The sequence below is a fragment of the Phoxinus phoxinus genome, assembly GCF_949152265.1.
Source record: "Phoxinus phoxinus genome assembly, chromosome: 25".
In the NCBI taxonomy this organism is placed as follows: domain Eukaryota; kingdom Metazoa; phylum Chordata; class Actinopteri; order Cypriniformes; family Leuciscidae; genus Phoxinus; species Phoxinus phoxinus.
In genome coordinates this window covers 19,202,358-19,215,854 of record NC_136900.1, presented here as the reverse complement: position 1 = coordinate 19,215,854, position 13,497 = coordinate 19,202,358, and the positions used below count along the sequence as shown (strand labels likewise).

Here is a 13,497-nt window from a genome sequence, read left to right as displayed (position 1 = left end):
CAAATACAGTGTGGCGGAGGTGGACGGTTAGTGTATCAGTTTTACAATGCATTTGTGAGTTGTGCAAGGAATATGTATGGCAGACAGGCCTAGACATTATCCACCAGGTTTGGCTCCAAACATGAGCTTGGCCAACCTCCCGAAGTGTCCGGCCCACCCTGAGAGTGCTATGGCCCGGAGGTCTGTTTCACAGCTTCATGTCTTGGCAGGTGCAAAAATGTGAAAAATACCAGTGTCCGGTTGCATAAAGCACCTTGATTGTAATTTTCCCTTAAGATTGCCCTTTGGTTTCTCTTAAACGTAAAAGTGTTGCAGAAAATAACCCTTAAGAGTTTCTTTAGGTGAAACGTCACCTTTAAAAATGTACTTGTGTCTAAAAACGTTAAGTGTTGCATGAAGCACCTTTATTGTATATCGAAAGTCCCTTCAAGACAAGTCATTTCACTCGGCGGCCATCTTTGAAACGCCTCTCCTGCATGCTAGTGCAGCTTCTATCTCTTTGAATGGGGAAACATCAAATTCTCCAAGACTGTTCGCCAAGCTTACGATTAAATTTCATATTTGAAATCACCAATGAAACTGACAACAACTGTCTCATAAATATTGTTTCTAAACGCTCGAATCATGACAGAAAACAACATTTTCAGGCTGGATCAGGCTAATGCGTAGTGGAAGCGCGCGTCTGACTGTTTCTATAGGAACCGGAGCTTCTAACGGCAGCTGCAGTGATGCGATGACTTTACCAATCGGCGATTGGCTTTTATTTAGAAGCCGCCATATTGAGCGCTGCACTTTTCCCCATTCAAAACAATACGAGTGGTACGTCTTGTGTTATTCTATAGTCTTTGGTAGGCTATATCATAAGGTTTAGAAAACTTTTTGGATGATGTGGACATGAGGATGAGTAAATTAATACATATTCATTTTTGGTTGAACTATCCCTTTGAGTTTCTGTTTCTATCTTTCTGTCTTCTGTCTTATCCTTCTCTCTCATATTTGGTTTTATTTTGTGTCCATGGCAACAACTGAGTTATGCTATGGCATTTTTATTATTATCATAATTTTATGACTGTACTTAAGCATAAAAATACCATAATATGTTAGAATTTCACACTGGTTTCTCTGAAAAACAATGCTGTGAGTTCTTGGTCGGAATGTCTGTTTTTTGTTTTGGTCTGTGTGACTCCGCCCACTGCCAATTTATCCAATAGTATTTCGACACTCCGGCCCCCGGTTTCACAGACAAGGCTTAAGTCTAGTCCCAGACTAAAATGCATGTTTGAGCTGTTTTAAGTGAAAGCAACTTGCTTTTGTTTTGTTGTTTTTGACATTGTTTTGTCTCAAGATGCACATCAGTAATGTGTTTTTCTAAGGCGTTTTTAAAAGCTACTTAAATGTTCTAATTGAACTAAGGTCTAATTCTGGCTTAATCTAAGCCCTATCTGTGAAATCAGACCAGGGTTGCCAGTTGGCGTAAAAACACATATCAGAAAGATATGGTAAAAGTAGTACGAGTAGTATCGAATTCAGCATCTGTTTTGTTCTGGTCTCTATGAAGCCTCTCCTTCTGAAAATTGCAGTGTCCTCTGATTGGTCGGCTGGACCAGTGTGTTGTGATTGGTCAACGACTTCGAGCGTGTCTAATTCAAAATACTAATAAAAACTAAAGGTCTAAAATACTAAAATGAAATATACACTGGCCAAGATACAACTGAAGAAACATTTCTAATTGGTATGTTATTTGTTTTGCTTTTCTTTTTTTAAATTATAATAATAATAGCAGCATCACTATTTTCTCATTTGTAAGTTGCTTTGGATAAAAGTAAGTAACAATGTCAGACAAAGCTAGCAAACCATATAAAATAAATGTGGACATGAAACACTGATTTGCAAAATTATTTTATTATTTTACTTGCAGAAACTGTGGATTGGAGATACACAGCACACACATATTTGATGACAAAGTATAACTTTTGTAGGCAGTTTCTGTAGTTCATTGTAAACGGGTTTAAAATGCACAATCCACAGTTAGAGGGTAATATTAATAAAAATGAACGATGAATGCACAACATCTTTCTTTTGTAAGCCTGTGAAGATTAATGTTGATGGTCCAAGACTAAAGTAAATATTGATGGTCCATATAACGGCTGTGCAGTCAAGTGTCATTAAAAAGACATTCAAAATGTGGCTCATCTCTTTATGTCATTTCTACAGCTTTGGTTTTTGCAGTCAATGCAATTACATTTTGTTCATTGTAATTTTCTGCTGATTTTAAAATGAAGTAGTGTTTATTGGTATACCTTTGGTATACATATTTGTAAAAGTTGTATTCAATGCCATGGTCATTCAGTGAAATCCCAGGGAAATGTATAGTAATAAATGTAATAATAATAATAAATGCAAATTTGTACTGAACAAATTTTGTTTACAATTTATAAAATGAGTGCATTTGTGGTGTTTTTCTTTCAGCTAAAACTCGATTTCAATTGTTTTTGTCGTCCAGAAACCGAAATCTTAGCTTGAGCACTTGAAGCAGATTCATCTTCGCTGTCTCCCAGCTGTCCTCCCAGTCTAGAAGTCAAACAATTCACTTTAATATTTAATATTATACACAAATATTTGGAACTTATTTAAGTAGCAGTACACACTCTACAGTTGTTATTTACTTGACAGAATTTTTTTTTTACTCTGGTTATTCATATGATTAAAATATCATTAAACAATCATTTATAAATATATTTTAAATTAAATTAAAATACACTATCATTCAAAAGTTTGGAGTCAGGTTTTTTTTAGCTAAAACTTTTAGGTGACACTTTATTTTACAGTGTCCATGTAGTTACTGTAGTAAAAACTATAAATTACATAATAACATGCAATGCAACTAACCCTAAACCAAACCCTAACCCTATAGTTAGTACATGTCTAGTTAGTGGTGCTTGCAAAGAAAAGTATCACTACTTTTATCTCTCATACTGCCAATACATTTTTGTTCTGGACAAAATTGCGGTGCGTAACTCATCCTGCACCGTTTGTCGTAGACCCATGAATGATGTGTGGCTTAATGAGAAGAGATGTGCTATGACTTTTATAAGCGATACGAAGTTCACCTGTTGGGCGAAAAAACTGTGTGAAAAAGTCCCACAGACTTAACATTGGCACAAAATTTGTGAGATGATATCTCAGGATCAGAATGACAGAGACTTGCGGGTGGGCTCATATGTCTCTGCCCAGCAAGCAGCTGGGACACTGAAGACTAGAGTAATGTAATAATTGTAATAATATTTCACAATATTACTGGTTTTATTGTATTTTTTTGATTAAATAACTGCAGCATTTGGCAAGCATAAGACTTTTTTTTTTTTTCATTTAAAGAAATCTCACGACCCCAAACTTTTTGAATGGTACTGTATTTATAAGTTAATATTTATACATAAAATGAATATTTTCTCATTATTTATAAATGACATAAAATATTTACTGAACATGTATTGTGTTGTGAGACAGTGACAGCCCACCTGAACTGCTGCAGGTGAACCGGACAGAGAAAATAGCCTTCGCTCCAAGCACTTCTTCTGTGTCCTCAAACACTGGCTGTGGCAGATTCTGCTGTTTGAACCAGTCATCTAAACGGTTTCTCACAGATACATCGTTTGCTTCTGTAAGAGGTTGAGAACTGAATGAAAATCATTCAAATAATCATTTTATAATGTACTTATGTAGTGTTTAGACAAGCTGGTTGATATTCAGTTGCTCTGACCTGAATTTACCCCCAGAAGGCCCAGTATTCGTGCACTCAGATGATTCCGAGCTGCTCTCTTGGTGTTCTGGCATGAGCACTTCAGCGTATAGTCACAGAACGACAGCTGGATATTGGCCTGTTCCACAGGCATCAGGGAAATGACGGGGTCTTTCTGACCGGACCCCTTCAGCATAGAGCTCAGCTGATTCTGCACCTCTTCAGCACTATCAGCTCCAGTTAGTGAATCATAACCAAAGAGAGGTGATAGTGAACGCAAGGCATTCTGGAGAGCAACTAACTTGGCTTCACCCTCTGAGGACCCTAAAAAAAGACCACATCATATTTGAATAAAATTTATTCAGGTATGTAATACATACTTTCACTTTTCTGTATATATATCCCAATATATCCCTGTATATATATTACCCAAGGGACGGCAGTGTAGGGTGAAGGATAAAGCCATGCAAGCCAATCAGAATCCTCAGAATCGACAAGAGAGAACCTAAAACCCCATTTCTCCCAGTTGACACGGCAACACATAACCGCCGTTTTCAGAAATCTCCACTTTGGCCGGAGTTTTTAGAAATAAACGTTTTCTGTGATAAAAACGGGGTTTTCGTGTAAATGAGAGGCCAAACCGCAGGGAAATATCTGCGTCTTACCTTCGTGTAAACGGGGCCTCTATGTACACCAAAGGCCTATTTCTCTCAAATATTGTTCACAAATCTGTCTAAATCTGTGTTAGTGAGCACTTCTCCTTTGCCGAGATAATCCATCCACCTCAGGCTACGTTTACACGTGGACGGCTATTTTCATAAACGGACATTTTCACCCCTCTCTGTTTTCAAAAATAACATCGTGCACAACTGTCAGTTTTCAGAAAAGTGTTTGTTACACGAACCCCGTGCATATGCCGTTAAGAGCATGCCAAACCTGTAGGTGGCAGTGTAACGAGAAGCTCAAGCCCACGTTAGCCAATCAGAATCCCAAAAATAGTCACATACTGTGATGTCAGCTGCCTAAAACTCAGTTTTTCTCAGTTTACATGCAAACGTGCAAACAAAGTTTTCAAAAATCTCCTCTCTGGCCGGAGTTTTTAGAAAGAATCGTTTTCAGAGGTGAATTCTCCGTTTGCGTGTAAACGAAGGGAAACAAACGAAGGGAAATGTCTCCGTTTTTCAAAATAACCATGTACGTGTAAACGAGGCCTCACAGGTGTGGCATATCAAGATGCTGATTAGACAGCATCAGACACATTTTAGAGTGGCTTTTTATTGTGGCCAGCCTAAGGCACACCTGTGCAATAATCATGCTGTCTAATCAGTGAAATATTACAATTTAAGACCCAGTATAATATACCTTTCAAAATATGTTTTCATTTTCTTTATCTTGGACGCACTTATTTGTCAATGACCTTGAAAAGACACTCATACTAACCTTGTCCTGTATAGATAACTTTGTAACTTATGTTCTTTAGTGAGCAGTAAAATGGCTTTACAGATCCTTCAAAATCTTCTTGTGGAAGAGGAAGAGAATTCTGAGAAAAAAACTGCTTCACCTTCGCACTGGATGTCTTTTCATCTTGAGTTTGAGGTAAGAAAAATATAAGCATTAGTTAGTGGACATGCATACGCACACACATTATGAGCAATACACAAAAGTAAAAACACGAACGTACCTGTACTAGAATCGAAAATTGACACTGCACAGCCAAACAACAGGTAGGTTTTTCTAGTGGCTTCTTTCTTGTTGTCGTAGCCTTGTTTGTTAACACAAGTACATTTTTCCAGGTTGATTTCCACACTACATTTGAAATTTTCATTACACGTCATGTTCTCCATTTTCACATGTGGGGGCTTGAGATTATATACATTAAAAAGATCTTTGATTTCTGTAAAATACACAAAAATGTACAAGCAGATGAGAGCGCAGTTGCAAATCAGTGCACATTTTTACACTGTACCACTAGCACTCCCTACTGGTGTCCCATTCAACAGCATATTATCTTCACCTGGACAATCAATCCTGGGCTTTTTCCTCTGTGGAGAACTGGATTCTTGAGGGTCCGGCAGCGCAGGAACAGGAACACGGACTGGATCTTGTCCTGATGGGAGTTGTGCTGTTGTGGAGATGGTTTTAGACTTCAGCTCTGAATGGTCTTTCTCTGCTGCCTGACTGACAGGTACTGCAGAAGTAGCCAGGTCCGAGCTGATGCCGCTGGTCACATGCTCATCTCTGATCTCTGTTTTTTGCTTTGTGTCATAGATGGGACTTTTGAGACCCAGCTTATCTAGACGCTCCTTCAGTTCAACTTTGAAGTTCTTCTCAGTGTCTGATATTGGAGCACCGTTGAGGATCCCTGACAGATGCTGCAGAGCAACTTTAGCTGCCTGGTGCTCAGCCTGTCTCTTATTGGTGGAGCCATCTAAGAAATGTAAGACATGAAAACTAAAGATAAGCAAACAATAGCTTATAAATCAAAACACACATTTTAGTAAACAGAAAATAAATGGGCGCATCTCACAGTTTAATCTGGGTCATATTTCATCTGGAAAATATAATATATATACAACTCTTCTTCATTCTCTTCATTCATCATATCTGGTCCTTGGGTCTTTAACTGTAAAATCTCCTACAGTGCACTTTGATCTTTACATTCACAAACAGCTGTAGTACACACTGCTCGAAAGATAATATCTGACAAAGCATAATATGGGCACTTTAAAATGGTCTTAAAATATACTACATTTCCTTAGGGGGGAAAAATATGTCTATTTTTGGGGTGAAATATGACCTAGTAATTCACCCGAATAGTGTTCAAACAATCAATAAAAGTAGAAATCACCTTTGTCATAAAAAGTGAAAGGTCCATGGAATTTGAGTATGCAGGTAGCTGTGCTGTCATCAACAACAACAACAAACTCTTCTGTTGGCTTTTGTAAATCATTGGTGTCGAAATGATTCATGATCACTGACCTGTACGTCTGACCTGTAGTAACACAAACTAAATCCGTTATTTGGCTCTCAATAACACCAAAAAACCACATTAGCAAACTCACAACGTATTTTATTTTAAGTTAAGCCTCAAGTAAGAGTGAAACACTTTACATGTGAAAATACTAGCGTATGACTTAATGTTTGGCTTTATTAATAATATTGATAATAAATTTGATAATATCAAATCTACACTTTGTACTTTACCTTTTGCAGGAGCACTGATGCGAAATCTTTCCCATAAAACCTTATAAGCGGCTTCAGTTGCTTCTTCCTTTGAAGAACATCTATCAGACGCAACTTTTAGATCAAGATCCACAGTCACTTTACTAAAGAAAGTGATTCCTGAAATGTCAAAACAAAATAAAAAATTGTAATCACATTTCTTCTTCTTTTTTGTTATTTATTTATTAATCATGTTTAATATTTTATCTGCTGTTTTCATGTATCCTTTTCATTTTATTTTTTAAAGTCGGCATGAAACGGAAGTTGTGATGATCTTTTCTTCTCAATTGTGGCGTATATCCCAGTGAAACGGCTTTTCAAACAAACAAAAAAATGTAGGGCGGGACATGATTTCATCTATTGGGAATTGATTGGATGGTTGTGGTTTGCTATTGGTCGATCTCATGTGAGTGACAGGTTGTACCGCCCTCACGCCAGTAAACGCGTCATAAGAGAAGAGAAGAGACAACACAATCTCATGGAAACTTATTTTACAGTTTGGTGAATTGGTTGCTAATGCGTATTAATTCTTGTGCTTAACGATTTTGTACGATCTGCTTACTCAGTGGCGGCTGGCAGGTAAGTTTAAAGGTCCTTGTACATTTAAATTTTCGGATGCGCTTTTTCGTAATCGTCATTCGGTGGCTCTGAATTGTCAAAACACCTCTCAAAATGCTTGCTACGGATGTGAAAAACGCAGAAAATCGAACCCCATCCAAAAAAAAAATTCACAAAATTGCTGAGACTGTGTGTAAACGTGATTTACACAATGTGAGGTCGTATTTATTTTTTAACGTGCGGGAAATTTCGGACTCCAGTGTGCAAGGACCTTAGGGTGAGGTTAAGGGAGGACCTTCATGCTTCCATTTTTTCAAAATAATCTTTTCCGTACAGTTCACAGCATACAATAGTATGTTCTGCTGTATTTTCTATTTTCCACAGACTCCTTGAAATGTAAATGTCCTGTACACATTTTGTAACTAAAATAAATGCATTGAGTAGAAAAAAAAAAACGTGGGCTACCAACAATAGAGTGGTGCAGACATGATGTCAAAACCTGGAAGACTAATTCGCCAGTGGTTCCCGGAGATTTTCTGGTTTTTATAATAGGGTTTTTTAATTCCTGTTTAAGATACGGTCTGTGGTAAAAATAAGTTTGCGATACTTGGGACGTTTTGTTCTACAATATAAATTACACACAACCATATCGACAACGCAAATTTTGAAGCTGTTATGTTTATTTTATACAAACCCATAGGAAAATCTCAAGGGCACCTCTGGCGAATTAGTCTTCTGGGTTTTGATACATATTATCCCTGCACCACTCTATAGCACTAATAACTTTTTTCTTCTTATATGCTGCTCAGTTACCTGGACAATTTTTCTTTTGTGCGGCTGAAGAACTGGATTCTTGAGGGTCCGGCAGCGCAGGAACAGGAACACGGACTGGATCTTGTCCTGATGGGAGTTGTGCTGTTGTGGAGATGGTTTTAGACTTCAGCTCTGAATGGTCTTTCTCTGCTGCCTGACTGACAGGTACTGCAGAAGTAGCCAGGTCCGAGCTGATGCCGCTGGTCACATGCTCATCACTGATCTCTGTTTTTTTCTCTGTGTCATAGACGGGACTTTTGAGACCCAGCTTATCTAGACGCTCCTTCAGTTCACCTTTGAAGTTCTTCTCGGTGTCTGATATTGGAGCACCGTTGAGGATCCCTGACAGATGCTGCAGAGCAACTTTAGCTGCCTGTTGCTCAGCCTGTTTTTTCTTGGTGGAGCCATCTAAGAAATGTAAGACATGAAAACTAAAGATCAGCAAACAATAGCTTGTAAATCAACACAAACCTTTAGTCAGATGAAATATTTAACCTATGACTAACAGTAGAAGTGCAATTACCTTTGTCATAAAAAGTAAAAGGGCCGATGAGTTTGAGCTTGCAAATGGTTGTGTCGTCATCATTTTGAACAAAGTGCTCTGTCGGTTTTTGGAAACGCTGTGTGTGGAAATATTCCATGATCAACAACCTGTATGTCTGACCTGTTGCAACGGGAATAAAAAGCGACTTCAGTGTGCTATTCAGAAAATCATTTAAACCCTAAAATGCCAAAGTATTTTAGAGAATATGTGTCCAAAAACAGGTCTGGTCATGTTAAAATATTGTGCAATATAGGTTCAAATCTTTTAACCTTAAATCTTTTTGGCCAGAAATGTAAAACTGAAAATAGAAGTAAAATGTTATTAGATGAAAATATGTTATGTTGGGAAATACCAATAATATTTTTGCCCCTAGAAATACAAAATGGAAAATGGAAAATAGAAGTAATATGTTATTTGGTGAATATATGTTATTTGAGTTCTAGTGTTGGGAAAAACCAATACTCATTTTCAGAGGTATTTTAGAGGGAATCTTGCCCATTAAAGGGTTAAAACTGGTCATACATTGCACAAACCTTAAATGGATTTATTTAAAAAAAATAAAGTTTGGTTCACTATTCAGTATTTAATAAAAAGCTTATGCTTATAAAGGACTTTTATTAGTGTTAAATTAAGTAATTTAGGGCTCAAAAAACAATGAAATACTAGATTCAAACTCACAATTTTTTTTCTTTTTTCATTGTATCTTAAGCTTAAGCTTTGTTCTTTACCTTTTGCAGGAGCACTGATGCGAAATCTTTCCCATAAAACTTTATAAGCGGCTTCAGTTGCTTCTTCATCTGAAGAACATCTATCAGACGCAACTTCTTGATCAAGATCCACAGTCACTTTACCAAAGAAAGTGATTCCTGAAATGTCAAAAGACTAAATTACACAGTGATCATAGTTTCATCTCAATCAAGGACTGTCACTGTGCAGCATTTTTCAACACTACAGTGCAATATCTGTTTTACCTGAGGAAGATGAACAGGAGGCCTCAGGCTGCGTGACTGAGCTTGATGGTTCATCGGTGCTGTCGTCCTGTAATTTCAGCTGCTCTAGTGCAATGTATGCCACCTCCTGATGGGCGCCCTTTTTGTCATTAAACACCTTTGTGCCTTTGAAAGTTTGCCCATTTACCTTCACTTCAGCCCTATAACCTGTACAGAGGATATGAACTGTATGATTACTGTTGAATCTAACCTAAAGGAAAGAGTTTCCATTTGTGCATTAGGGACTATTCAAGGGACTATTATGCATTTAATGTTACATGGACTCTTGATGAATGTGTTACCCTGTGCTTCCTGACACTCTGCAAAAACAGGCCATTTGTCCTCTGGCCATTTCTTTGCACGACAATATTCATAAAGATGATTCTTGAATCGAAGTGGGTTGACAGGAAGAACAGGATCTGTGGATGGAGAAGCACGAAAGAATGAGACGAACTGAAATATATTAGAAATCAAACTCCAAATGATTTAAGGTGCGTTAAATGTGTGATCTGATTCATTGGTTTGTTCTGAGTATTAAAAGCATGACTGAAAAAGAAGTGCACTTAATGTGCACTTGTAGTGTACAGTACTTCAAATCTCAAAAGTGTGTTTTTTTTAAACCGTTGATTTGATTATAAAAAGAGAGCACACTTTCATGAATGTTTTTAACACACTTAAGTATGCTTTTAAAAATGTCAAATTAAAAGTTTTCCTTTAAATATATATATATATATATTTTTTTTTTTTTTTTTTTTTCCGTACTTTAAAGAAGTGCACTTTTTTGATATGCTGAGTAACATATTAAAACACACGTAAAGCACTTAGTATAATTTTAAATCAAAATGGCATTAAAGTATATTTTATTTTACCATAAATGCTTATCGGTAAGTTCGGCAGTACACTTTAACCATATATGTAGGAAATTACATATAAGACCTACTTAAGTGGATCAAAAAAACACTTTAAAGTTCAGATAATTGCATGTTTGTATTGCTAAATTACTAAATCAAAGATAAATATTAATGGTCTTATGTTCCTCTCACCAAGTGTCCCCTTCTCCAGGTTCTCCACTCTGTCTGCCAGGTTGTGGATTTGCTCCTCGTGTTGATCTACTTTTGCCTGCATCTCTTTAAGTTTCTCCACTTCAGGGCCCAGGTTCACCAGGAGATCTTTGTTTTGGTCCAGGAAGTCCAGGAGACTCTTCATGTCCTGTGGCTTTTCCTTAACATAAAGTCATATTTTTAGAACATGATGCAGTTCACACTTAACCGCTTAACAGTTGAGCGTTGATCTTTTACTACTTTACTTACTTCAACATTTTCGTCTTGGTTCCCATCAAAGCGCGAGATAAAGTCTTCAATCATGTCTTTAAATGCTTGCTGCTCGGCGCGGTCCAGAAGATCTTGGTCTGTTTTCTTGGTCTGAAGATCGACCTGTTGGCCGTCTACTTCACATGGGGCTTCATTGAAATTCCTGTCCAAGATGTTATTAAACTACATAGACAAAAAACACACACACGTTTGTTCTGGATTGAATTATGGTTAATACAATTATACTGGTAAAGAGCAACATTTATCCTTATTGCTTTTATTATTATTAAATATTAATAATGGTAATATTATTTTAATAATAATAATTTATTAAAATATTATTCATTATTTTCCATCCACCTTTGTTATCTTCTTTTCCAAGCCTTTCAGTCCCGGGATAAGAGGTTCGAGCATCTTGGCCAGCTGCAGGACTGTTTTATGATGCCTGATCATGTCCTCTTTACTAATTTTCAAGTCAGGGGAGTGCATCGCACAGTTCCGTACATTTATGACCTTCATTTTTGAAAAGAAATAAGTGTACAATGTGTTATCCAGCACACAGTGAGATCCACATTATTTGAATATCCGAACTGATACTATAGCACACAGCATTTGTTTAAAACGGATATTGAGGTTCAGACTGACATAATGCTGAAAATTAATACTTACATTTGTCACACATTTCCCTGGGATGTTGAAATGTTTACAGGAACTCATTAAGTTCAGGATGGCAGAGACATCAAACTGGGAAAACTGGCTATGTTTGTTGTGCCCACGTGGCATATACGCCTGTCATGTGAAACATGCAATCAACAAAGATAAAAATGTAATGGACATTGATTTTTGTTCACTGACACTTCCCCATATGCATCAAGTCAATGCACTCAGTTGCAACACTAATAATACAATGGTTATTAATGATGAAAGTAACTTACCTTGGCAACTTCCCACTTTTCTGTAGACCAGAGATGTGGCCGGCAGTTGTCCCAGTGTATACCGTTTCTCCCCCCATTATATTTGGCCTCAATTTCTTTCTTCCAGCATTTACACAATTCACAGAGAGACTATATGGGTAGCAGCAAAGCACAGTTTGAGAGACAGGTACAGACATTCCCAGAATCTTTATTTGTAATTGACATTTTTTTAGGCTTAATGGTGATGGAAGGGTGGACGCGACAGACAGACAGACAGACATACAAGTTAGATAGATAACGTTAGACAGACATTCTTTAGACTTTTTGTAGTAGGCTATTATCATATTTTTATGCAATACAGTGATAGATAGATAGATAGATAGATAGATAGGCCTAGATAGATAGATAGATAGATAGATAGATAGATAGATAGATAGATAGATATAGAGAGAGATAGATAGATAGATAGAGAGATAGATAGATAGATAGATAGATAGATAGATAGATAGATAGATAGATAGATAGATAGATAGATAGATAGATAGATAGTTCTACAGCAGCAGCCTATTTGGGTGATTATTTGTATTTTATTTAACACTATACAGCGAAACGATAAATAAAGAAGGCTATTCCGATAGTTTACATTAACATTGCATTTAGTTTACCTTCTTAACATCGCACGTTTTCTTACAGGTCTGTCCATTGAGATCCGGTTTGTTTCGAAGAGAGTTGTGATAAGTTTCGGTTTCCTTTTCAATATAGTCCTTAATGCAGTCCCTCAGTATGGAAAGACTCTTCGTTGTTTTCAACCAGTTTTTGTACTTTTCGTCCCCTAAGCGTGTGTAAGATTGTGTGCTGCTCATGGTTGCCAATTAAAACCCCACAGATTGCGAGAAACGACTCTTTGTTACAGGAGAGCCTCGACTCGACTCCTGTCATCTTCAGCCGGTCAGCTGACTCCTCAGGTTGCCAGATAATCGAAACGTCAACGTCGTGTTTTACTGTTGCATACTATACAGCTGTTTAACGTCTTTGTTGATGTTTGTCATACTTATATGGTAACCGTGGTATTATCATGGGGAGCTTTCAGAAACTTCTGAAGGTATTTGGGTATTTCTGCATCCACGGACATTTTTTGTATCAAATTAAGCGAATTTACGTAAATTATTCCATTTTGATCTAAACAGAGATGAAACCAAAAATAACCGTTGAAAATGTGACGTCATTTATTTTGTTCTTACAACACTGTCAGTGAAGGGATTGAGAATGGACACTTGATGTTTAAATAAAACAAGAAAAATCTAAATAAATATCACTTGCAAGCGAACACATGTGAACAGAACTTTTTTAATTTTTTAATTTTGTTTATGTGAACAGAACTGTATGCAAAACACAGGCTACAATAACG

General features: G+C 37.0%; 1 protein-coding gene and 1 long non-coding RNA gene across 2 annotated transcripts; one reads left to right on the top strand and one right to left on the bottom strand.

Moving 5' to 3' along the window:
• Window positions 1-1,882: 1,882 nt before the first annotated feature.
• Window positions 1,883-13,097, bottom strand: LOC306993398 (uncharacterized protein). Its single transcript, XM_079603130.1, has 19 exons — window positions 12,755-13,097; window positions 12,111-12,239; window positions 11,845-11,964; window positions 11,536-11,688; window positions 11,176-11,358; window positions 10,909-11,086; window positions 10,168-10,284; window positions 9,848-10,033; window positions 9,605-9,742; window positions 8,856-8,996; window positions 8,333-8,740; window positions 6,944-7,081; window positions 6,588-6,731; window positions 5,754-6,167; window positions 5,421-5,633; window positions 5,180-5,323; window positions 3,761-4,063; window positions 3,519-3,659; window positions 1,883-2,571 (listed from the first exon to the last, which is right to left on the bottom strand). The coding sequence occupies exons 1-19, from the start codon at window positions 12,950-12,952 to the stop codon at window positions 2,483-2,485; spliced, it is 3,537 nt and encodes a 1,178-aa protein (XP_079459256.1). The 5' UTR covers window positions 12,953-13,097; the 3' UTR covers window positions 1,883-2,482.
• LOC306993399 lies at window positions 4,954-9,031 on the top strand. The gene is made up of 5 exons (XR_013796441.1): window positions 4,954-5,335; window positions 5,712-5,924; window positions 6,008-6,176; window positions 8,329-8,497; window positions 8,581-9,031. It is a non-coding gene; the product is annotated as an uncharacterized lncRNA (long non-coding RNA).
• Window positions 13,098-13,497: the final 400 nt, after the last annotated feature.